Below are 23915 nucleotides of genomic sequence, written 5' to 3'. Positions count from 1 at the left end.
GTACAACCTGAAGGTATACTAGCTTTTTGTATTTGAAACATGCTCAGGATTGCATCATGAAATGAACAAATAATGTATTTACTTCTCTCTCATCCAGTCACATGAGAGAAGATCAAAAGGCAGAGGAATAAGTTCATTTTGAAAATTGATATCAATCTTTAACCAAAGGAGTGACATTTGCCTATTTTGGTTAGAAATGTCAATAAAGCAAGAACAGGAGAACTGTTACTTGCTGTTAGTGAGTGGATAAGACAATTAAAGCAAATGTCCTAGAAACATTTGAGTTAAATTGAAAACACTGAGTTAAATATCTGGATCCCTAAGAGTAGGTTAGGTAGCATAACTGCTCTATTACCACCACAATTCTGTCTCGCTCTCTCTTCCCTCCCTCCAATTAGGTTAGAAATCAGTCTTTCAGTTGAGGCACATTTCTAATTATACAGAAGATCAGTTTTCTGCTTACTCTCAACTTAGTCAAAACAGATTGTCCCTTCTCATAGAAGGACATAAATGAGTTTCTTCTAGTATTAACATTTCTACTGTGGAGACTTTGATAGACTAAACAGAAAGAAAACTCAAAATTCTTCCCAAGAGTCAAGAATCATACTCTGCTTAATGTGGCCTGTAAATTAGAAGCTGAATAGTTTGGAGTTGGGCTCTTCATGCTAATAAAGGCCCAACATTTCATGTGCCGAAGGTTTCCCGTACTGAGGAATGTGACCGCACAGATAACCTTTATTCCTATCCAAGTCTTCATTAAATGCAGCACAGCATTATTCACTAAAACTTTTCAAATGTTCCCCAAATGTAGCCATAATTACTATTAAAAAAAATCTTGAGGCAAACCTTGCTATTCTGACAAACACAAATTATTCTACGACCAAATCACAATACTCGAACTCTGTTTTCATTCTTCATCTTAATAACCTAATCCTTGCTTTTTACATAATGAGTTCTCATATTATGTGAAATAATCTCATTATTTCACATGAATTTCTAAAGAAGAAAGTGGCATACTATATGTTAATTAACATAAAAAGAAAGTATAGAATGCTATTGATGTAAGTCATATCATACCTATGGGAGGTTTTTTTTTTTTTTGCTTTTATGGGTTCGCTTCTCTGAAGAAGAGACAACTTTCAACTAACAAATATTTTGTTTAAAATGATGTAGTAAGACACTAAGGAAAGGAGAAAGGTGGAATATTTTATAAAATTTGCGAACAAAAATTCATTCACATAAATTGTATTAAAAAGAAGCCTGGCACTGAAATCAGGAGGCTGAGATCTGGGGATCACAGTTTGAAGGCAGCTGGGGAAAAAAAGTCTGTAAGACACTTATCTCCAATTAAATACCAAAAAGCTGGAAGTGAAGCTGTGGCTCAAATGGTAGAGCACTAGCCTTGAGCAAAAAAACTCAGGGAAAGTCACCAGGCCCTAAGTTAAAGCCCCAGGGCCTGCAACAAAACAAAACAAATACTTTGAAATAAAAGCATTCTTATTAACCAAGCTCACTCACTGTTTCAGGATTCTTTACCACATATGTATTTAAAAAATACATTCTCTTTAGAACTCCCAGTTGCATTTCCAATTAAAAACATGTTCAATTTCCTCAGAAAAGAAGGCAAGGAAGTAGGCAAGTAGGTAGTTTATTAAAAATCACAAATGACTTTATATCTTTATTAAAGACAGGAAATACTGAGATTTTTCCTTATCTGTCCACAGATTGGAGTGATCATTTAATTTCACTATTTAGGTGAGAATGAAAAGGGTTCCTGATTTGTCTTTTTTGAGGGGGAACCAGGAAGGGAGGAGAGCAGAGCTGAGGACCAAACTGAGGACTTTGTTCTTGCCAGGCAAGTGCTCTTCCACTGAGCTAAACTCTAACCCCTCAGATTTTTCCTAAAAACAAAATTTCATCACTAAAAGTATTGCTCACTAAAAAAAGAAATGTGTTGTCCATGAGAAAACTATGTTATTTATCATATTAATAAGCCAAAGTTACAGTTTGTTATCTTTCCATTAATATCATTTCAGCAAAAACTTCTCCTAAGTCCTTTCAAAAATGAATAGTTTCATAAAAACCAATCAAACAAGTCCTAAACCTCAGTAAGTTGTGTATGTCAAACCTCATTATGGATACTTACATCATAGTACTTTTGAATGAACTGTCTAATGTCCATGATCAATTTGTTGCTTAGCTGTACCATAAATGACAGAGGTGAAGCATTACAATCAATATTACTGCAACGATACAAGCTGGGCTCCATATCTGTTCCCTACAGAAGTCAGGACAAACAAGTACAAAAAAGATTATTGCCAGATTAAAAACGTTTCTTATGCATACAATCTTACATGTTTTCTTGGTACATACTTTTTTAGCTTATTTTATTGGTGAATTTCAACTCTATTTTCTTAACCACTTTCCTGCCAAAGCCTACTTTGTTCCCAAGTATCGTCTATTCTTTTGACATCATCATAATGAAGTACAAAGTCAAAGAAAAACCCCTAAAACCACTATTTTGCATTAAATACTTGATAGAATCCATGGATTAAATAATTTTCCATCTGAAATACCAGTGTAACCATCAATTATAAACATCCTTCTTAGAGATCCTGATCAAAAATTTAAATTTATACTCATTCATTCAAAACATAAAAATAAAGAGCCATTATGTGACATTAGTTTGCTGTCGTTTCAATGGAATTTTAACATCAAAGGCTGAAAACTAAGTGTTGCACCACAAAAGCAGTATCTTTTTTTTTGTCAATTTAGCAAATCTAGGAATATCTACATATTTCCAAAAAATGAAATGTGTCAGGAAAGGGAGGCAAGAAGAATAACAGTCTGAAAGAATAACTATTAGTTGAGAAAAGGTTTTGTTGTGTTGTGTTTTGTTTTAAACAAAGACAAAGCAAACATAATATATATAGGAAAACTGTTGGGGTTTCTGGAGCATTTGTTTTCCTTCTGAATACTTAAACATCTTGGTTTCCTGCTCCAATCTGGTACATAACCCTACCCGCCACGCTAAGCAATTCCAGGTGGAAGAGATTTTAGAGCTTGACATCGGCTCTTCCACAGTTAGCCCATCTGCAAGTCGTCAAGCCTCCATGCAATTAACTATCTTATTTACAGCTGTAATGAAGCAAAACTCAAGGATTTAGCAAGTATTGCTGATCTGTGTCTGCCTCTTCCTTGCACTTGCTTCCAAAGACTGCTTTGTTTTGATTCAAAAAAATGCAAAACATCTGCTGTTTGTCCAAATTAACTTAAAATAATTACTTTTAATTTAGATAAAGGATGTTCTTTTCTTTCAGTTTCAAGGTTTTACACAGTTCTGCTACATACTTATTTGCCAATGGCTAGTACATGAACAAGACTGCACTGAAATCAAATAGGTTGGCCAAGATTCAAGTTCTGATCCAAGGTCAATGATACATTCTTGGGAGGAATGTTTTCCTTGTGACTTTTAAAATGTCTGATATGCATAGACAGCAGAAAAGATAAGAAGCTACCTTTGTCAAAAAAGGAGGTAAGGGGGAGGGGGAGATGTGTAATGATAAACAGAAACTTTCCCAAAACATTTAGTTCCTCTTAACTTGGTTTAGGATAATAAATAGGGATCAAGAGTGGGGAAATACAAGTCACTAATTAAGAAATTAAAACTATTTTAAGATAATTAAAACTTTTTAAGAAATTCCATTTTAAAACCAAGGTCAAACACTCTAGGAAGGAAAAAACAATAATTTAAGCCCATTTTTTTTAAAGCAGAGATAAAGTTAAGTTGTGAATACAGAATTCATGTAGCTAAATTTCTTTAAGGACACAATGGGTAAGTGCATTATAGGATGCATGGGGAGGAGTCATACTAGTTTGCCCACAAAATGAAAGAAGGAAACAAAAAGAACTAACCGAACCATCAAAGAGAGTATCATAAATATTTTCAGTTCCACACATAGGACATGGACACTTGAATTTTTCACAGTCCTTGTATTTCTCTTCATCAGTGAGCTGTGCTGGACCACCAAGTAGAGCATCATTCTCTTCATCTTTATGATAATGATAAACTTTAAATTGAGTGGTATTAAGTCCTATTAACATAAGAGAAAACACAAAATCCCAAAGTATTTAATCTTAAAAAAATACCTTGAAGAAAAACTATAACAAAATCAGTTTAAATCACAGGTCCAAGTAATTTCAAGACATTATTTTGTAAATAAATCGAACAAGTAACTGCAACACAATACAGAAATATGTTACCAGAATTCAGTTCACAAGCAACTGCTTTTACAGAATTTTTTAAAAATTGTCTTCTTAAAGTTACAGTAAAAGAAAACCCTCAAATGTGCACTATAATTAACATGTGCTCTTAAAATCATAATGTCACCATCAAAACTAAAATAGGAATAAAAATTCCACTAAAGAAAACAGGTTCGCTGCCATTATAACTTCCTCAACTACAGACACAACTGCTAGCCTTGATTTTCAATGCAGTGGTCGATTTCATCTTGGCTCAGTAGTTAACAGCATGTAGGTTGCACTATAATTCACTAGGTATAATTCAGTAACAGCACCTGAGGCAAAAATGCAACATTTTTCTGGTGTTTGGATTTCATAAATTCTAAAATACATACAAAACCAATAGATCTATCATATTTATAGATTAAAACACCCCGACAACCCTGAAACATAATATACCTTTCATATTTCAATTGAGAGCACTATAAATCAATCAATGAATAGTTTATGCTGTCTTGTTTACAGAAAGTATTTTAAGAAGAAAAAAACATTTTTAGGCCATCTGCTTTGTTCAAAGCAGACGTGTCAAAATTTAATATTTTTTATAAAAAAGATACTCATATGCCGTAGCATTTTCTTGAAATACTAGCAATTCCTACAGCTCTAGGTTTTTGTAAATCTAAGGAAAGCTATTTTACTTATTTTGGGATAAATGTATGTAAGTGATATAAAACAGTAACCAAGCAAAAAGCTCACAAATAACAAAAATATGTCAAAATTGTCATAAATCTATCAACAACTGTGTGGGTAGTCTTAACAGAGGTATTCAAAATTTAGTGATAAAATCCCAAATTTGTTTTTGGTCAGTTGCCAAGTGACATCTAGGAATTATAAAATACTTCAGGCAAACTCTCACAAAGTGGAAAGGTGATAAAGAATAGAGAGTATGATGACTAAGGTGTGAAGTCTCAGTTTTCTATATGCAAAATGGAGGCGGCATTGCTGACCATACAAATTTGAAGTTCAAATGAAATAAGAAAGGGCAAACCTACTTCAGTGATACCTATCACGTGGTAAGCAGCAAATAAATGACACTTTAATAAAAAAGAAAAACAAAGTAGTAAATCAACATCACATAATGCAGACTATATATATTCACATGAAACAGGTGTTCATGCTACACATGAACTTAATAGCTACTTTCTGTAGGAATTAAAGCATTTCCTAAAGTGACAATATATAATAAAAACAAAGAATACCCACTTAGGGACAATTTAAAGATCTGCTCTTCATCAGTAAAATAAATTACTGTAACATATGACACTCGTCCCTAAGACTCATTGTAAATTTTTATAAGTTACCCATCTGCTATGATGGGTAACTTATAAAACAATAAGTAAGCTATGTGATAATACATATGTTCACATTTCAAGATAAGGACAGGTAGAGGAACTCAGTGGACATGGGATACCATGCCCATGAGCGAGGCTATTCTCCATAGTACAAGGTAACTGCTACTAATTTATTAAAACTGGTTGTTCATCCATTCTCCTATTGCCTTGGTTTATTTTCAATTATGAGGAAGCAGATTTCACCTTTACTGACTATACAATGTATGTGTGTATGGTAGGGGGAGGCCTAAAAGGCAAGCTTTTTTAAAAAAGGCAAATTTCTTTTATAGTCCAAAAACCAAGGAAGAAAACAATGCTGGCCAGATACAAAATTGTCCAGGCTGTAATCAAGAACCACTTCGAGCTGTTCTCTTTCCCTCCTCATCAGCCAACACTCACTTGGCAGACCTGAGTACATGAACTTGCACAGTGGCCCATGGTGGCATACTGACCACATGAGTTCAAAGTGCTACTTATGAAGGAAATGGCTGGAGGTTGTGAAAAATATCAGGCCTTACAAAGTGTCTCCTCTTTAAATATCCATTACCATGGCAATAATAAAGCCAATGGGCCTAGTTAATTACGTCAGATTTCTTCTCAATCTGAATTTCCTCAGTCTCTTGCGCACGATCAGTGTGTTAAATTTAAAAAACATATAGTGGGAAAAGAAATGGCAATTATCTTAAAGTACTAGGTATGTAACGTTCCTTTAATACAAAAATGTCATTAGAAACTGATTTTCTTGGAAGGACAATTATAAATTCAACAGGTAAATCAAAAGACTAAATTGTTTTAAGAAAACATGTTTTGTTTAAAAAAAAAAAGATCACTGCTGCTAAAATGCTTTTGTATAAAGTGAAAATTCAAGTTAAAACAAGTCCCAAACTTATCCATCATACAAATCAATTTATCCATATTCACATGAAATTATTTTAAAGTCTATTATGAAATTTAAGAAGACTTAAAAGTTTTACTGCTTATACAGGGAACTCATTAAAACTGGAATGAAACCGAAAAAAAAGTATCTAGTGCTGCCACCTAGAGGCAGAGATTTTGAATTTTCAAGACTACAAAATAAGACCTGCTACATAAAACTTCCTTTGTAATTATTGTCTCTCCAAAATTAAACATTTCTGTCAGAAATGACGTAGAAGTAAAACCTTTATCATTGCACTGTCCTACATGAATATACATTCTATAATTAATATTAAACTGTTTGTCATACACTGTGTAACCAGATTCATCTTTGAAATAGAGACCTGAAACTGAATTCCAAATGTCTCACCTCTTCTACTGAGAGCTTTCTCTGAACTGGCTGAAAGGAACAAACTTTATAACCCATTTGAAAAAAGAAACTTCTACTAGACTAGTTTTTAATAAAGGTGATTTGAATCATTTGGTCAGGCACAGAAGAAAGGAAGGAATAACCAGATTGGCTTTGGAAAATACGTTTCATAGAGGAAGATCAAGCTCTGGTTTCCCTCACAATAAGAGCAGAGCAGATGTATGCTTTAATTCAATTCTGACTTGAAGTTATCAAGTCACTTGTGCTGGGATAGGAGAGACAGAAGAGGTAGTGAAATGAAATTAAAATGCTGTCATTTATAATTAGAAAATTTTTAGGATCTCACATTATTTTGGCAACAGGATCAAAGCTCTCATATTTCAAGGATATATTTATAGAAAGTAACATCACAGGCATTGGGGTAGATCAGTTTAGCAAGACTGTTTTTAAGATCACCATACTCTTACCAACCCCCACACCAAAGTGACATTTAGCACAAAATTATTTTCTCTACCACTGTAGTTTCTAACCATTAAAAATTATACCTGTTTTATTTTATTTTGTTTTTGCCAGTCCTGGAGCTTGAACCCAGGGCCTAGGCACTGTCCCTGAGCTTCTTTTGTTCAAGGCTAGCATTCAACCAATTGAGCCACAGCACCGCTTCCGGCCTTTTCCATTTATGTGGTACTGAGGAATCAAACCCAGGGCTTCAGGCATGCTAGGCAAGTACTCTACTACTAAGCCACATTCCCAGTCCTATACCTGTTTTAAAATGCTCACCCATTCCTATTTACATTGGCAGGGTTTAAACTGTTCCAAACTCAAGGTTTTTAGTTATTTGAGAGACTGGTACATTTGATCCTTCTTCCAAAAATCCCAAGGTCTCTCTACTAATATAGTTGCAAACTAGTAAACGTAGCTCTCTCGTTCTCTCTCTCTCTCTCTCTCTCTCTATATATATATATATACACACACACACACACATATATATATATATATATTCATTCATGCAAATAGGAAAAGAAGAAAAAATATAAATCAAATCCTAAATGAGTAAAGGGAATAATTCTTAAAGCAGTTGTTAGGTTAATCCGTTGAACTTCTAGTGAAGCCAATTAATGGAACCATATGAAACTCTCTACAAATGTCTATTAAGAAGTAAATAATTTCTCTTTTGCATAAATCTAGGCTCACGTATGTGACCTTCTGGGGACAATGCACAAAACGGAAATTCAGTGTGACTAAAAAAAGTTAGTGAATTTTAAAGTTAATGCTATATCGATCAAAAGCCTTATACATGAGGACTTAGCTTTTTCTGCATAAAAACTAGATACTAATTAACAGCAGAATGAATGAAATGATATGATCTACCCACAATACTATTTCCCAATGTAGTACAAAGAACAAATACTGACACAAGCAACATTAACATAGTTGATGGATCTCAAAGCCTAGTGAAACAAGTAACATGATAGACAATCACAAAAATATTGTGCTGAGGGAAAGAAGTTAAACACAAAAAGTATACACTTGTAGGGATCTATTTATATAAAATTCTAGAAAAGGAAAAACTAATTTACAGTGACAGAAAACAGATGAATTTGCTTTTACAGGGGGATGTTGAACCAGCAGGAACATGAGAATGTTTTAGGGTGATGTTCAGTGTCTGTGTCCTGATAAAGTGATCATGACACTCTAAGGTTTCAGCATTTCATGATAAATTATACAGGTCATGTAGAAAAGCATGTCAACTAGGTGATCTTTGCAATATACATTTCCAAAGGATCCATATTTAAAATATGTAAGGAATTCTTGTAAATCATTAAAACAGAAAAGTAGAAGACCTAAACAGGCATCTCATAAAATGAAGCATGGGAAATCAAGCTTTACTTCATTAGCCAAAGAAATGCAAATTAAATACCACAAGGCTGTGTCACTACATAAATTGAAGATGGGTTGGTAAGAATGTGGAACACTATACACTGCTTAAAGGTGTATAGCTTAGTGGCTTCACATTGGAATATTGGTGGCATCTACTAAAGCTCAATGGACATGTTCCCTATAGTCTAGGGACATGTTCTTCTCCCAACAGAAATATATGTATGCCTAGGTTCAATAGAAGACACATGAAAAATCTTCTAAAGAAAGATCTGCTATGACTAAAGGTCAAGCATGGAAACAACACACAGGTATTCATTCCTGCAGGACATACTCATATAATGTGGTATATTCACACAATAAAACAGGATAAAGAAATTACAGAAATGAAGTATAACCATGTAGACCAGAAACAAACAAAAAGTACATAATTTAATAATCTAAAAGTAAGAAAAACTTGAATATTAGAAGCCATGACAGCAATTTTCTGGTGGTATGAAAGGTTTGCAGAAACATGAGGACAGTTCTGGGGAATGGAGTAATATTCTTGTTTCTTGAGCTCAGCATTGATTAAAGCAGTGTGTTTATTTTGTGAAAATTAATCAAGCTGTTTCATTAGCTTTTGTGTATGTATGTTATACTACAAGAAAATTTACACTAAAAAGGTAAAGTGATTTCTAAAAAAAAATTTTTTTATGAAATAGCTATGAGTGTGTTTCAAAATCCTCATGGATCATTGTGTACCTTCTCAGAGATATACAAAAGATCACCTAAGAAATAGTTTAGCAAAACAAACCAGATTGAGCTTAAATGTAGTCAAGTCTTTTGGATCTAACAATGTACAGAAAATACAGAAGACAGAAGAACTTGTTTAAAGATACCACTCACCTGCAATCCTAGCTACTCAGGAAGCTAAGATCAGAAGACTGAGGCTTAAAGGCAACTTCCTCAGAAAAATCTATGAAACTCTGTCTCCAAAATAATCAGCAAAAAGCAGGACTAGTGATTTGGCCCAAGTGGTAGAGCACTGGCCAAGCAAGAGAGCTGATCAAGAATGAGGTACTGAGTTCAAACTCTATTACTGTGTGTGCATGTGAGCACGGATGTAAACATAAGCCCCCTAAATACTTAGATGCAACATAGCAAATGCCAGAATGAAGAATATTCTGTAGGACCAAAAAACTCACTTTTTTTCACAATTGGGAAGATCAAAAAAAGGTAAAAAGAAAGAAAAGTCGGATGCTAGTGGCTCATGCCTGTAATCCTAGCTACTCAGGAGCGTGAGATCTGAGGATCACAGTTCAAAGCCAACCCAGGCAAGAAAGTCCAAGGGACTCTTATCTCCAGTTAATCGCCAGAAAACCAGAAGTGGTGCTGTGTTTCAAAGTGGTATAGTGCTAGCTTTGAGCAGAAAAACCTCAAAGACAGCACCCAGGCCTTGAGTTCAGGCCCCACTACCAGAAAACAAAAAGAAGAAAAGAGGAATGAACAAAGATAGGGGAGATCATATGGATCCCATATCATATGGGCCCTGACTAGATTCTCATTCAAATTAGGAGCTTTTTTAATACTCATAGTTTGATCAAGGAAATATAAATATTTACTAGATATGTGATAAAGGAAAGGAAATATGGGTAATCCTTTTCTTCTCTTTTGGTGTGATGTAATGGTAATACTGTAGTTATATTGAAAGGGCATGCCTTTGTCTTTCATGAAGGCAAAATAAAACGAAGATAAAATGACAGATTCACTTCATACATATCCAGGGAAGTGGCAGAGGAATAAGTCTGGCTATAGTGATAAGTACTGAAGGTAGATGATAGCTACAAGGAGGTCATGACACAATTCTTTCTACCATCATAAACATTTAAACTGCACAAACTACACATGACTCAAACTACCTTTTATACCAACAGTAAGCCTTTCTGTAACCCAGAGGCAAAACTTCTGGGCATTTCCAAAGAAATAATAGTCAACCATTTTAGTTAAACACCGAAGGTTTGTATTAGTAGAAGATAACTCCCAAAATCTTGATAAGAAACTCTTGATGAACAACTTTCCTGACCTCAATTTTTAAAATTAATTAATTTTTTTATTATCTTTAAGAAGTCGTTCAAAGGAATTACCATTCAACAACTAAGCTGGTTTTAAGTATCTCAAAGACAATTCGGAATATAAATTTTAACTTCATAATGTGTACAGGTTGAGACCAGAATGTTTGTGATTTTCCTTTATTTTAATTTTAGAACATATTCATGTATATGAAAAGTTGCCTTGGGGGTTGGGGATTAAGCTCAGTGGAACCGCACTTGCCTGGCAAGTGCAAGGCTCTGAGTATGGTCCTCAACTCTGGGGAAAAAATGTTGCCTTGGGGACAGGAAATTTATAATATTTCATATACTCCTGTATAATTTAATACAAGACAGTATTTATCCCTCCCTCCCTCCTTTCCTTCCTTTTCTCTTCCTTCCCTCCCTCCCTCCCTTCCTTCCTTCCTTCCCTTTGTAGACATGGTATGGTCTTACTAGGTAACCCAGGTGGCCTGGAACTTGCAATCCTCCTGCCTCAGCCTCCCCACTGCAGCAATTGCATGTGTTACCACACCTGCTGCATGTTCCTGTGTTTGGATTAGGGTTTGTAACATGAGGATCAGGTATGGAATTCTGTACCTGTGACATCATGTCACAATGCACCAGATGTTGGCACACTCAGATTAAGGATGCTCAACCTGTATATTGAAGGCATATTTTCCTGGCTGTGCAAAAAGAATCTCCAAATATTACTTGGCCCACTATTGTACTTCTTAGAAGAAATTACTGGATCTTGTCCATTCATAAAAACTACCTTCTGTAACCTGAGTGTTATAGGTCATTTTTAAAAGGTGAATAGGTACTTTCCAATGTAACCCAGAAACACATTGGGTTAAGTGGGTTCTGTCTTGTTTTAACTACTATCTTCTCAGATTAAATTCTAAATTCTCACATTCCTCAAACCTTGCTAATTTCTCAGGACCAATGAGGAAAAATGCCTAGATCTCCAATTCCTAAAAACTATTACTGACTGGAAAGAAATATGCTTTATAATTATTGTACACATCATTATTCCTCTTTGGAGAGAGAGAGAGAGTGTATGTGTGTGTGTGCTACTATATATGAAATATAAATTCCCTGAAAGATGAAATTCAAGAATGAACTTTATGCTATTCTCATCACTAGTCTGGTTTGCCAGGTACAGAAGACTATTTAGATACTGTGAATATTTCATCCACAGACTCTAGAAAGCTTTCATTAGAACAAGAGAGAAAGGGGGGGGGGACCTATAGTCTGGAGAACAAAAGCCAAGAGCTCCAAGTTTTAGTGGCCATGTTTCCTATAGGGATATTGTATAAGAAGAGTAATACTATATTTTTTTGTCCTATTCACAGATGGAAAAGAGTAAAATTTTGCTTTATTTAAGCCCAATAGCAATAATCTTACATGGGTTTCAGAAAAATGATACACATTTTATAGTGGGATAATGAGGACCATTAGTTATTAGAAAGAACAAATTATTCTCTTTCAATTCACCAGACTTATTCATTCGCTCATTTAATAGACTATCCTCTCTCCTTTTCACCAAAGTGGCCTTCCCATACAGAACACCTGGCCATGCAACATGCCACCAGACAGACTTCAGGAGGTATCTTGACGAGGAGAAACAGAGATTTTCCAAAGAGAAGCCACAGGATAAAACCAACACTTGATGCTTGCCTTTCATTTCAAGGAAAGCAGTATAAAGGCAATAGAAAAAGAAAAAGGTAGTTGAAAAATATAGTTGCTTTCCACAAAGGAGTCTTAAAAATAAAAAATCATGAACTTAATAATTTTCCTAAATGAAATTATGCCATTATTCCCAATTTCTTTGTACTAACTAAAAGGACAAAGTATCAAACTTCACTAAAGTTTCAACACTGTAATACATTTCATTAATCAAAGATTAAAAACTACGTTAAAAGCAAGAGAATTATGTTATGTCTGTGATTAGGCAGCAGGAGGGCTTGTATTTATGTATACATTTGTACACTTCAACTTATTTAACAGTGTCAGCTCACTAACTGCAGTTTTTTATATATAAAGAACACAGATTTCGAATTTTTAAAATAAATTACAGTAATTTTATGCCTACAGCTTGCACCTCTTAGAAACCATGTCCCCCTAGCATTCCCCTTCCTTTTCTACCACTTCCTCATCTCCCTCCCCTTCTCTAAGCCCATGAGCTCCAAAAGTAACAGGCTTCAAAGCTTTGAAGGAACAGCTACCCTAATCTTCACTTGGAATGAAGAGATAAAGGGTGCAGATTAAAACAAGACCAAACAGAAAACAAGTGCATTTGTGTATGTATGCGTATGATCCCGTTTATGCTTACATACATATTTATCAATCAGATCTAGCTTTCACATAGGAGAGAAAACACGCCTCCTTGGGCTCTCTGGGCCTCACTTACCTCACTTAACATAATTTTTTTCCAGGTCCATCTATTTCTTTGCAAATTATGTAGAGGATGCATATACTGCTGGGGCTGGCAGCAGGGAGAGTGGAAGAGGACAAACAAATCAGGACAGAGGGCTATCTAATGAGACAGCTTCGCCCATCTACAGTATAAAAACCGCTGTGAAGTGACAGAAATGCAAAGAAGCAGCTTGAAAGAGGAGAGCAGCAGCAGTTCCTCTACATCTCAAGACACAGCCCTTCCACGGGGGCTCGCACTATCTAAGGAGCACCAAGAATAACATCCATTCGGCCACAGCTGCCTCCCCCCCCCCAAGATTTCTGTTCCTGACTAGGAAAGCTGGTTATGTGATGGGACCATGTGCAAGTCTGGAAAGTTCCCTCTGTTGACTGAGAGTAGTTGATAATGAGACCTCTGAAGATGGGACCCATTAGTTTATGACTAGCTTCGCAAGTCATTTGCTACAACTACATTCAAAAGGTTGTCTACTTCTATAAAACAGCCACACATGATAAAGTGTCCATAAGCAAGTCAAAATATATGCTGTAGGGACCTGGCATATAGATCGGTAGTCATATGCTTAGCATCTACAAGGCTTTCAGTGAGGAATGTGGGGTTACTCAGAGGGAGTGCAGAAGGTAAAAAGACAAAGTTTCTCATGCTTGTACATCCATATCTTTCCATTCTTGGTTGGGAATACCTTTCACATCCTCTCAATGCTATACTATTTGTAGCTAAGAGGCAATGAAGTTTAGCACCATGGTTAAGAGTAGGTCCTTTAGAATTTCATGGAAGTTGGTTAAAATCCAGCCACAGCCAAACATAAGTTATGTGACAAGAAGACCAAGTTCATTACTTTCCTAAGCACTGGCTTCCTTCTCTGCAAAATGGAGCTAATACAATATATCCTCATAAGGTTGCTGCAAGAGCTGAATGAGATAAGATATGCAAAGTGCTTCTCACAGCATCCAGTAGAGTAAGCACTCAATGGATGGGAGGCCAAAAAAGAGGCTAAAAAATATCATGCATTTATAGTTTCCCTCCTCCCAACTGAAGATTTATAAGCATCATTAAATACAACTCAACTTGGAGAATACATTATATGATTATTTTGGTAGCAGAATTTTATCTTCCTAATTATGTTTTGCTTAGGCAAGTGTCAAAAAATGAGTTTCCACTTCCAGAGCAGACACGGGGAATGAGGGCAACAGAGATGAGCTCAGAAATGGATGCAACAGGGGAATGGTGCAAAACATGTACCTGGATAATCACCTGTGGAAAGATCCAATCTCATTCTACAACAGCATATTGGAGGAATATGGACATTTATACTGAAGCTGAAAAAGTGGGTGGCAGATGGCTACACTCATTGAGCACTCCCTCATATACGTTATTTCTCACTCAGAACAATTCTGCTATCACTCAAGAATGATAGCACAGATCAAGGTTCTGAGGTTTGTGAAAACCAAAACTAGCAGCAAAACCTCAGTCCCAGTGATGGCAAAACCATGGCCCAAGGCAAATATTTTAGTGAAAGGATCAGGGAGAATTTTCCATCGAGCTATGATTAAAATGATTAATAAATTAGTTAGGAAACACGAAGTACACTGAACAAGAAATAAGGCTGAAGATAGTTTGATGCTAGAAAGTCAGTATGTATCTGCCAAAGTTTACACCATGTCAGTGGCATCTGGACTTGATTTACAGAAAAGTGAGGAGCCAGGTAAGGACTTTATTAGGCAATACTGTAAAAATATTCATTTTTGTTTATGATAAAAATAAAGAACAGGGACCTTAAAGGATTGTGACTCAGTGAAAACCTTTTGTACAATTAAAACACACTAATAAAAAAAGCCATGTAACTCTTTATGTGCAAGGTGTCTAGAAATGTAAGCAGGGCTGGTTATGATATACAGTTCTACGCAAAAAATGATGATAATGACATAGCAAAGAGGTAACACAGAAAAAAGTCAAACAAATACTGAGGTGTCACGGTTGATTGGCACCTCCTGGGATGATGACAAATTAGGAATCAGTCAGTTTCTAGAGAATAACAGAAAGCCCTATTTCAGAAGAATTTAAATTAAAGCAAGAATAAAGTAATTGAAGAAACTCAAATATTAAAAATGTTATGCTCAAAAGCTCTTTTCTCACTTTATAAACTACTTTATAAACTACATAGACAAGATGAACCAATAAGCAAAACACCATCCACTGCCTTTGTTGTAGAAGTTCACTAATTAGGTAATGTAAGTTTGGTGACTATAATGGTGCCTAAAATCCTCACTTCTCCCTGTCCTTTGCCTTCTATATTTTCCCCCAAATTTACAAGAATGCCAACTGTGCAGCAGGCATGTGTTTACAGAGGTAGCAAGCACATGGAGCTCATAATTTATGAGGGAAGACAGGAGCCAATAACTACAAAATCAATACCTAAATCCCACATACATAAACAGGGACCCTACTAATAGAAGGACTAATACTGCTACTTTGCAATGGCACAAACTTGGGAGACTTACCTAACCATGATGCGATCAGTACAGCATCAATTCCATCAATTGGGTCACAGATCCGAGCCACAACTGGGTGGATCTGCTGAGCTAGGTAGTACTGGGTATCAATGGTTAAATTGTCTTGTTTCTGCAACTGCTCAGGTGCATAGGCCCTCTGGCTTGCCGAGAGGTTTGACCCATCCTAGAAGAAAACATGGTACAAATAAACTTAGTAGTAACTCAAGCACATGTACACCTGCTTGATCAACCAGAGAGATAGTTTAAAATTTGGGTGTTCAATTCCAAACACCAAGAAGTCTTCAAGACCTGCTGACGAACACTTCCCATATATCCTAAAGTAGAAAGATCAAAGACTTCTTCATTTCAGTCTTTTACACTGTCTGAGAATGTAAATCCAGCATGTGTTGTGTTCTATTTTTTGTCAGAACGTGAAACCAGCAAGATAGCACTGACTAGATTAAAAAACTCCACCTGCCATGACAAAAACACACCGAGAAGACTGGGTAATGATTCAGTTAGAATGAAACGTTATGAAAGGAATGGTAATAAAGGAATGTATGGCCAGGCGCCAGTGGCTCATGCCTGTAATCCTAGCTACTTAGGAGACTGAGATTTGTGAATCCTGGTCCAAAGTCAACTCAGGCAAGAGACTTTGTAAGACCCTTATCTCCAATTAACCACCAAAAAAGACAGAAGTGGAGCAGTGGTTCAAGTGGTAGAATAGTAGCATTGAGAAAAAAAAAAAACTTCAGGGATAATGACCAGGCTCTGAGTTCAAACCTGAGCATTGGCAAGCAAGCAAACACACACACACACACACACACACACACACGTACATATATATGTATATATGTAAGTATAGATTTTTATTTTGTTAATGTGATTCCTTCAACCAGAATTTCAGCCATAGTAGTATCACCCCCATTACTATTTTTTATGAGCTTTATGTATCATTGAGGCACAGATTAACAAAAGGAAAAAAATCCATAGAGCAGATATAAGAAGTAAAATGAACACAGAATCTGATGAGTGGGAGTGTTCAAAGGCCAAACATTTGACCACTGGAATGAAGAGGTGGCTCTCCTCAAGGAAAGAAAGGTGGGATGGAGACTCTTTTTAAAGGCTCTTTTATTATATAAAATTAGATATGAAATGATGGATAATTGGCTCACTCTAGCCTTGCAGTGATGTCATTATCTATAAATCAAAAAGTCATCACTCTACTGGACCAACACCCAACGACTCACTCCATCCATGCTGTCATTTGAAACAACAAAACTTAATATTCAGACTAGTAAATTATACTATTCACAGTGCTCAGCTGCTCTGCAGAACTGATTATAATGTGAATCCTATTCTTTCACTTCAGCTACAATCAGTCTCTTCTCAGCTTAGCATCCAGCCCAAAGCAGAGGCAACTTTTTGAAACACTGTCTTTACCACAGACCTCTCTCTCTGGCTAGGCTCCTTACGGAAACCAACTAAAGCCTGTTTTTCAACCAATTTCTACCTGTTCTAAGATAAAAGGAAATACCTAAAAAAGAAGCAAAAACCAAATTAAAATATTTTCTTATTATGTTTAGATCACAGCACAGTAAAAAGATTAAGAAAAACAGGATTAATCAAGATTAACCCTTTTAGAAGCTTAAATTTTTACATGAGAATAAGGCAACCATTGATGGCAAAAACAGTTTTAAAAAAATCTCTGCGTAGCATCTTCATGTGCCTTGCTATGTATGTTCAAATTGATTTTTAACACATGAAATGTGATTCAAACAACTGTAGCTTTTTTGTTAAGTTTAAGTTCAATAGTGAATTAAAATTTTAAAAATTTACAGGAATTTTTTTTTTGGGGTCCGGTCGTGGGGCCTGCACTCTGGGCCTGGGTGCTGTCCCTCAGCTCTTCAGCTCAAGGCTAGCGCTCTATCACTTGAGCCACAGTGCCACTTCCGGTTTTTTCCTTTTTGCTTATGTGGGGCTGAGGAATCGAACCCAGAGCCTCAGGCATGCAAGGCAAGCACTCTACCACTGAGCCACCTTCCCAGCCCCGTTTTAATAAAGGGTTCTTGAGAGCAGGTGGGGGGGGGGTAGCTGGGGATGGGGTGGAGTGCTTTCCTAGCATGCACAAGTTTCTGGGTTCCACTCCCAGCACACCAAAAATATGTAAAATGAATTAAAGATGCTTGAGTCATTTTTCACCTTTCATTGAAGGTATCAAAATTTCAGTTTAAAACACTCACTCGATATGTCCATGCAAAAGATTAGTAGCAAATAGTGACCCAAACATACTCCTCATTTTAATGTACAAATCTATGCTTACGCGTAGCAAAATTCAGAGTTGGTTAGGTAATAGGTTTGGCTATGTTGTGTTGGGAAAACGTGTAGGCTTATAGCCAAAGATATCTCTCTCAAAGACTTGGCTCTCAAATATAAGCCCTTATGGTATATGCAAGAATATGGGAGAAATACTACTTAAGGACAGATTAGGAAGCAAAGTTAGTCTTCATTGAAGTATCCACATAGCAATTCATGAACTTCAGAGAAAACCAGGTATTCTGAACTACAGTAATTTTTAGTGGGAAATTAATGGAAAAAACTAAATGGATAATAATAAGAGGGCCATTAAAACAATTATGTCAAAGACATGCCTTTCAGAAATCATGACTAATGAAAGTTAAATAACGAAGGATTTAAAATTAGACAACTTAGAAGTGAAAGAGAAAGGGAAAGGCAAAAAGGAATGATAGAGAGAGAATAATTTTGAAATACATTGCAACTACATATGAAAACAGAATAAAGGATTTCAATGAAAGGTGTTCATGTACGAGGGATTGGAAGGATGAGGAAAGACAAACAGGATCTAATGGGGGTACCAGGAGGAGAGGGTTGGGCTAAAAAGATGAGTGAGTGAATATGGTCCAAATAGATGGAGTACAACTATGAAAATACAACATTAAAGCCATTGAAATTAGGAAGAGGAGAAGCAGAGCAAGGAGAGCAATAGAAGGAATGAAATTGATTGAAATACATCATATATGTGATGTAGAAATGCCATAAGGAAATCTTCTCATAACTAATATCTGCTAATGAAAGAAAATTAGTAGACAACTGGAAGTTGATTTAAGATCTGAGCAAATAGTAAATTTAACAATAGTATAGATTTTCATATTTGGACACCAAAAATATTATCCTCTGAACATCTGAGGTGGCAATCTCAATAAGTTATTGGTAGGTACTATGTTCCAATTATAAATTTTAAATACAATATAACCCTTTTGGGAAACAGGCTATTTTTGGAGAACACCTTGGCGTGGCATAGCAAATAATCATAAAAATTTGTCAGCATTATTTTGAAAAGTTAATTCTTGATATAGTTGTATCATGAAATAGAAAGAATAAACCTGAGCATACAAAAGCAAACAAAGGAAGTGGCGCTGTAGCTCAAGTGGTAGAGCGCTCACCATGAGCTGAAGAGCTGAGGGACAGCACCCAAGCCCAGAGTTCAGGCCCCATGACCGACCAAAAGAAAAAAAAAAAGCAAAACAAAGCCAGACACAGGTGGCTCATGACTGTAAGCCTAGGTACTCAGGAGGTTGAGATCTGAGAAGCCAGGTTCAAAGCCAGCCCATGAAGGAAAGTCTGTAAGACTCTTATCTCCAATTAACCACCAGAAAACCAGAGTGGTGCTGTGGCTCAAAGAGGTAGAACATTATTAGCCTTGAGGGAAAAAGCTAAGACCCAGAGTTCAAGCCACATGACTGACAAAAATAAAAATAAAAAATAAATAGAAACAAAACAAGCTAGGCACTGGTGACTCACACCTGTAATCCTAGCTACTTAGGAGGCTGAGATCTAAGGATTGTGGTTCAGAGCCAGCCCAGGCAGGAGTCTGAAACAGACTTACCTCTAATTAACTACCAGAAAACTGGAAGTAGAGTTGTGGCTCAAAGTGTTAGAGCACTAACCTTGAGCACAAAAACTCAAGGAGAGTGCCTAGGCCCTGATTTCAATCCCCAAGACTGACAAAAAACTAAAGAAACAAAATAAAATAAAGCAAAACAAGTCAGGTAGGTTTGGCTAGAGAATGTGATAGATAAAAAGGGTATGTCTCACACAGGTAGGGGACAAAAGTAAATTAAAATCCTTTAGCTTTTCTAGGGACATGCTTGAGAAAATAACTTTAAAAACAAACAAACAGGGGGCTGGGAAGGTGGCTCAGTGGTAGAGCGCTTGCCTTGCAGGCATGAGGCCCTGGCTTCGATTCCTCAGCACCACATAAGCAGAAAAAGCCAGAAGTGGTGCTATGGCTGAAGTGGTGGAGCGCTAGCTTTGAGCTGAAGAGCTGAGGGACAGCGCCCAGGCCCAGAGTTCAGGCCCCAGAACTGACAAAATGAAGATGATGATGATGATGATGATGATGATGATGATGATGATGATGATGATGATGATGATGATGATGATGATAATAATAAAACACAAGACCCAGTACAAGTAGGTACAAAAAATGCTAAAAACATATCAAAATAGATTTTAGTACTACATTAGCATGACCATTTGAAGTCTTTATATATGATAACAAGAAGTAATCATAAGGCCTGATATTTAGACATTAAAGAACACAAGCTTGACTTTTAAATACATCCATCGCCCTATTTCCAAAGTTACCAAGTGCTTCCATTCCAAGTTTAGCAAAGTGGTTTGATCTCATCACTAGATACTATTTCACTAAACCTATTTTTTCAAAGTTATATGCTACTGTCTGAATCTGTCATTAATGATCTAAGAGTTTTCCCATGTATGTGAAGGCTTAACTGGAAAAAAAAAGAGCCTATTTACCAAAATCTTTATTTGCATAATATGAAAATTGTTTTTGTGAGATGGGACTTGTCAGAAGCAATATGCAAAGCACATTAAGGGCTGGAGCAAGCCAGACATTTACGGAAATATTTTCCTGCAGGAATTGGCTTTCTGTAATAGTTCTTAATCAAGGGTAACCCTAGGAGGGAGACAGAGTCAAGTGCTGATTCCTGTCCATGTACTTAAATCATTTGTTACATGTATCATCTAGAGTAACAGACATCAAGCAACTACTTTTAAATTTTTTAAAGACTGGTGCTTTAAAAATATATCAATTGTAGTTTTTAAAAAGACCAATCATGGTGTAATATATTTCAAGACTTTTCTAAAATCCTTTACTATAATAACATAATGAAACAAAAATTAGGATTCTTATTCAGAATTATACTTGGGGTAAGTAGACCATAACAGAATAATTTTCAAGAATTTGGACAAAGGATTTATGATGCCTCCCCTTTACCACACACCCACCAGAAATTAAAGATGAGAGCTCTCCTTTGTGCCAATAGGCATCAATGCTTCCAGAGGGGTGGAGGAATCTGCTCTTCTTCCCTCTCCCTCTCCCCACTTATGTTGGTGGCATGCTACTTTCAAAAAAAGTTTATAGCTTAAAACTGTACCTAAAGGCTCAGAGGTGTCCATAGGAACAGGGAGAACGCAAGCAGGTAGGCTCTCTATATATAAAATCAAGCTATGAGAACAATGTATTTATTCTTATTCCACTGATTCATACTAGAAAATGTCAGATGAATAATTAAGGGACTACTGCTGGACCTACAGCAAAACGTACACACATTTATTCCCTCCCATTATTCGGGGGATGGGATTCAGAGCCTCACATGTTAGCAAGTGCTGTTATCTCTGAGCTAAATCCCCAGCCCACAACATATTTTCATTAAAGTTCTAAGTTAATTTAGGATTGAAACAGTAGCTACTCTTATATACCCATCTCACCAACATTATTTTAGTGAACCAAAATGCTAGTCTTAAATATTTTATGAAAGCTCTAATGAAACATGCCATAACTCTGACTAATATTTTTTAAGTGCTGCTAATACTAGCCAGACTAAACCATCTAAGACACTGTAGTAATGTGGATTTTACTCAAGGCTTGTAAATGGTATGTCTTATAAATTACCTGACAGATGACATATGACACGGTATCTCCAGCTTTCACCTTCCTGCCTCCTTGAGAATTTATCCACAGGGCAACATGCACGTGAGGGAGGCTCTTCTTGTCAGGATAGTCCTGGGGATCCTTCGTCAGTGCCTTAGAGAGAGAAAAGATCAAAATAGTGCCAAAGTTCAAAACTTCCCACAGATCAATGTATGCTGACTACATTTTTAAAGAACCCCATTTTAAAAAAAAGAACCCCATTAGACAGAAATACCAGATAATGACAGAAACTACAGATAGAAAACACAGCCATAGAATCTTTAAATGATCCCATTATTTAGTAAATGCTATAACCAGATGGAAATCTTAATAGAAAAGAAATATAAATTTATGGGCCATGCCATGTATTATTTGAATATTTAAAATATCAAGATTCTAAGTCCAGTGTTCTATGAAACCTTAGAGTTTCTCGTAATTTTGCAATTCTATCAACTGACTTAACTGATTAGGTGGAAATGATGAGCAATGGCTACACTGACTTAATTATTTGTTTCTCAAAGGCTCCAGTAGCCCAAATAAGTCACAAAGGCGCCAGGAATTGCTGAATTTACTTGCACGGTTAACTCTACAGAGGTAGAAGGAGTTTGTAATAGAAGGTTAATGCCATGAGAACAAGAACATCAATCATACTTGAAGCCTCATCCCCAATAATCAGAATGAGTGTTATATACAATAGAAACCGAATGTTTGCAATAATTTGCTAACTTTAACCATAAGCTGGGCACATGGCTCACAGCCCCAAGAGGCTGAGATCTGAGGATCATGATTCCAAGACAGCCAGAGCAGGAAAGTCCATGAGACTGTTATGTCCCAATAAACCATCCAGAAAGCTGGAATTGGAGCTAGAGCTAAAATGTCAGAGAGCTAGCCTTGAGCAAAAGCAGCTCGGGGACAGCACTCAGGACCTAAGCCCTAAGCCTGGCAAAAAATAGTAATAATAAGAATACATATGAATGAGATGTAGTTAATAGCTATTCACTTAAAGAGTCCCTCCCCTTTGGATGCCCCTCAAAACCCCTATGCAATAATCAACATGTGCCATAAAAGAGATATGAACAATAAACAGTGTTATAAAAAGACTTTAGATAGGTAAAGATCATCTCTGAGAGGTTAAAAAAAAAAGTAAGCTGGTACTTGTACTTGAAGGAAAACAAGATTCAAAGATACAAGTGACAGAAACAAGAATATTCCAGGCAGGGAAAAGGGGGATAAGGGATAAAAGTTTGTTGGACAGAAGGGACAGGGTGAACACCTGGCTGTGTAAGTGTAGGTCTCAACAGGCAAGCAGAAGGATGGGGACCAAAATGCTGCTTATTGAGCTAATTAGTTTTTTTTTTCTTTTTTTGTTTCCCCAGGGCTGAGGACTGAACCCAGGGCCTTGCACGCGCCGGGCCCTTCCACTGGGCTAAACCCCCAGCCCCTGAGCTAATTAGTTTTAAAATATGGTCTGAAGATCACTGGGAGTTCATAATACCCTTTCAGGTAATCTTGAATTCACAATTATTTTCAAAACCCTATTATTTATACTGATAATGGAGAAGCTATGGTAGATAAAAATGGTTGGCACCTTAGAAATAGGAAATAGAAACAACAGCAGAAAACTGTACTTATAGTCAGTTCCCAAACTTGTTCACTTAAGAATAGCCTTTAATGAGTTCAAGCCCCAGGACTGGCAAAAAGAAAAAAAAGAATATCCTTTAAGCTATCAATCCTTGAGTACAAGTCTACTGTTATATGTGATAAAAAGAGAAAGTATACACAAAACACATCTAAAGAGCAAAAGGTGTGCCAAGAAAAAGCATATAAATAATTCTTTGTGTTACAAGCTAAACTAGCAAAATAACAATTGTACTTGAAAAACAAAATGGTGGGCAAATTAGTTTTTCTAACCTGGAAGTTTCTCCCCTCCTTAAAACAAACAGACAAACTAAACTGATCCTGTAAAAAGATGGTTTAGTCTGACTAGTATTAATAACACTTAAAAACTAAATTAAAGCTGAGCACTGGTGGTTCCTGCCTATAATCCTAGCTAATCTGCAGGCTGAGATGTGAGAATCATGGTTTAAAGCCAGCCCCAATTAACC

General features: G+C 36.3%; 1 protein-coding gene across 1 annotated transcript in view; it reads right to left on the bottom strand.

The window, feature by feature from the left end:
• The window catches only part of Pola1 (polymerase (DNA directed), alpha 1, catalytic subunit), a 312501-nt gene that overhangs the window by 150771 nt on the left and 137815 nt on the right, over positions 1-23915 (bottom strand). Inside the window, exons 31-34 of the mRNA XM_013026467.1 lie at positions 21793-21924; positions 15804-15978; positions 3916-4094; positions 2147-2278 (exon numbers count right to left, since the gene is read on the bottom strand). Of these exons, the coding sequence (XP_012881921.1) occupies positions 2147-2278; positions 3916-4094; positions 15804-15978; positions 21793-21924 (618 nt within the window). The remainder of the gene's footprint in view (positions 1-2146; positions 2279-3915; positions 4095-15803; positions 15979-21792; positions 21925-23915) is intronic.

The sequence above is a fragment of the Dipodomys ordii genome, unplaced genomic scaffold (assembly GCF_000151885.1).
Source record: "Dipodomys ordii isolate 6190 unplaced genomic scaffold, Dord_2.0 Scaffold94, whole genome shotgun sequence".
NCBI classification, from domain to species: Eukaryota; Metazoa; Chordata; class Mammalia; order Rodentia; family Heteromyidae; genus Dipodomys; species Dipodomys ordii.
Note: the sequence above shows the minus strand (reverse complement) of the source record. Positions and strands in the feature narration are given on the sequence as shown.